General features: G+C 60.8%; 1 protein-coding gene across 1 annotated transcript in view; it reads right to left on the bottom strand.

Annotated features, from left to right (window-relative positions):
• The window catches only part of LOC103622161 (protein groucho-like), a 13,847-nt gene that overhangs the window by 1,679 nt on the left and 9,757 nt on the right, over positions 1 to 2,411 (bottom strand). The window contains exons 11-16 of the mRNA XM_017743801.1: positions 2,399 to 2,405; positions 1,462 to 1,764; positions 896 to 1,056; positions 443 to 519; positions 105 to 120; positions 22 to 29 (exon numbers count right to left, since the gene is read on the bottom strand). Coding sequence (XP_017599290.1) covers positions 22 to 29; positions 105 to 120; positions 443 to 519; positions 896 to 1,056; positions 1,462 to 1,764; positions 2,399 to 2,405 — 572 coding nt within the window. The remainder of the gene's footprint in view (positions 1 to 21; positions 30 to 104; positions 121 to 442; positions 520 to 895; positions 1,057 to 1,461; positions 1,765 to 2,398; positions 2,406 to 2,411) is intronic.

The raw sequence follows: 2,411 nt of genomic DNA, 5'->3' as shown, positions 1-2,411 counted from the left end.
AGAAGAGCAGTGACAACCAGCCGAGAGTCCTGTGTGGACAGTGGCCGGTGCCACGCGGGTCCCAGCGGGTCTGACACAGGCAGCGCGGTTTGGAGTCAGAGGACATGGAAGGAGTAGGAACTGGAAAGGAGCAGAAGAGAGGCCTGAACAACCCCTCTGTGATGCCCGAGGGCAGGAGGTGACCTCTCCCTGAGCCACGCTCCCTTAGCCAAGGTGGAAGGTGCCCGTTGTGCTCTGGCTAATGAGGGGTTTAATTACCCAGCTCCTTGTTACTGCAAGCTGCCAGGAATGAAATGGCAGTGCTGGACGCTGGAGTGGAGAGCAGCTCCCCCTCAGCCCTGCCCTGCCCTGGGTGAGCCCTTGGGAGGGAGATGCTCTCAGCACCTGGCTCAGCCCCTTGCTGCCCCCCCTCCTCACAGCCCCAGCGTGTGCAGCCACTTACGGCTTCCCTCCAGGGACGGTGGAGAGTGAAGAGGAGAGGGTGGAAGCCCTCAGATGAGGGTGCGACTCAAACGCCACCTGTACAAAGCAAAGGCCACATGAGGAGCAGAGCAGAGGACACCAAAGCTGGGCTCAGGCCTTTCCCTGCACGTGCTGGGACCAGGCCAGCCTGGCTCTATGCTCCCTGCTTGCCGTGTCCTCACATGCAAGTGACAAAGGCCCAAATGGGTTCCCACAGACACAGTTACACACCAGTGGAACCAGCAGAGGCTTCTCTGAGCGCACTGAAGCCTCCACCAGCCTCACGACCCATCCACCTCTGGAAGGGAGCCCTTCCTATGGCTGCACCCCCCAGCTCAAGCCCCAGATGTTGCACAGGGACAGCGCAGGCCCAGGGGACAGGGAGCAGAGCCAGCACACGGCAGCAGACCCAGCCTCTCCCTCGGTCACTTACCATGGGGGAGCGGCCATAGAGCACCGCGCTGCTGACCTGGGGCGAGAGGTGGATGCCCATGTAGAGGCCGGGGGATGGGAGCTCCCCGCTGAGGGCGGCGTGGGGCACCATCCCCAAGGAGGACGTGTAGGGGCTGGAGGAGCTCAGAGGGCTGCGGAGAGCTGCACGAGGAGAGACCCGCGTCTTGGCCCTGGCCCACGGGCGCGAGCGAGCGTCACCCGGGGGAGAGGGGCACCTGGTGACTGCACAGCCACCCCCTCTGGCCCCCACAGCCAAGCTCTGAAGCTGCCAGCTTCATGCAGCCCCACCAAAATGACAACTCATCAGAGAAAAACAGATAAAACCCCTGCCCCCACCCCGACCACCACCCTCGGCAGGTCTGAGCCCACCAGGCAGTCTGGTATGTGGCAATGCTCCTGTTGGCCATGGTTGATAGGGCTGATTTTGTGGAGCAAAATGGCCCCGCCAGCTCTGTTGGTGGCAGACTGTGTCCTGCCTCCCTCCATCCCAGCCCCACGGCACTGTCACCGCGGAGCAGGACCTCGGCGCTGTCCTCGGACACTCACTGACGGTGTCGGTGGTGGGGGCCTTGGCCGGGGGTGGCCGGAGCGGGATGGCCGAGCTGGGCCCGGGGCCAGGCGTGAGGGAGTCACGGGGTGGTGAGGAAGAGGAGGGCTTGGAGGTGGGAGCGCTGGCCACGGAGTCGGTCTGTGCAGAGAGGAAAAAAGCAGCTTCAGCAATGGGACCAGGGCCTGGGACAGCCCTCCCAGCACCAGGTGGGTCAGCAGCCTCCACACTCTGCAGGGTGGAAGGAGCTCCTGGATGGAGCTGGACAGGGTCTGGCCATCCAGGACCCCTCACCTTTGCCCCTCACACAGCCCCACTCTCCCCACAGGTGCAAATACCCCATGCAAGCTCCAAGTCACCCCAAAGTGCCCCAACCCTGCAGTGCCCACCAGCACGAGACCCCACAAACACATCTGCTGCTCCCTCGAGCATGTAGGGGCACCCCCATCCCCAGCCTGGGACCAGGAGGATGCCTGGCATGAATTAGCCTCTCCAATCCCCACAGCTACTTCATTCCTTGCTTTTTTCCTTGCCTCTCCTATTTCTTCTGCTTTTTCTGTCTGGGGATTTTGTCGACACCAGCAAAGGAAAGAAAAAAAAAAAAAATTAATAACAGAGAAAAGCTACGTGCTGTGCTGGCAGATTGCTCTGGGCGCTTTGTCTGCTCTAATCCGATTGTGCCGGGGAGCTGCTGCTCGCTGCTGCCCGCAGCCCCCAGCTGGCTCCTGACCCCAGATGGGGGAACGTATCGCTTGGTCCCTGCGGTGGCTGGGAGGCCAAGGAGTGGCAGAAACATCCCTCCCCCTTCCCACATGCTGATGTTTCAATCTGAGCGCTGGACTGGTGCTTGGCAAGGAAGGAGAGGAAAAAAAAAAAGCCACTGAGAAGGAAAATAAAAAAAAAAAAAAAAAAGAAGAGGAAAAAAAAAATTCTTACGAGCACCCTGGGG

The sequence above is a fragment of the Corvus brachyrhynchos genome, unplaced genomic scaffold (genome assembly GCF_000691975.1).
Source record: "Corvus brachyrhynchos isolate BGI_N302 unplaced genomic scaffold, ASM69197v1 scaffold219, whole genome shotgun sequence".
Lineage (NCBI taxonomy): Eukaryota > Metazoa > Chordata > Aves > Passeriformes > Corvidae > Corvus > Corvus brachyrhynchos.
The sequence above is the reverse complement of the archived record's forward strand: the minus strand, read 5'-3'. Positions and strand labels throughout refer to the sequence as shown.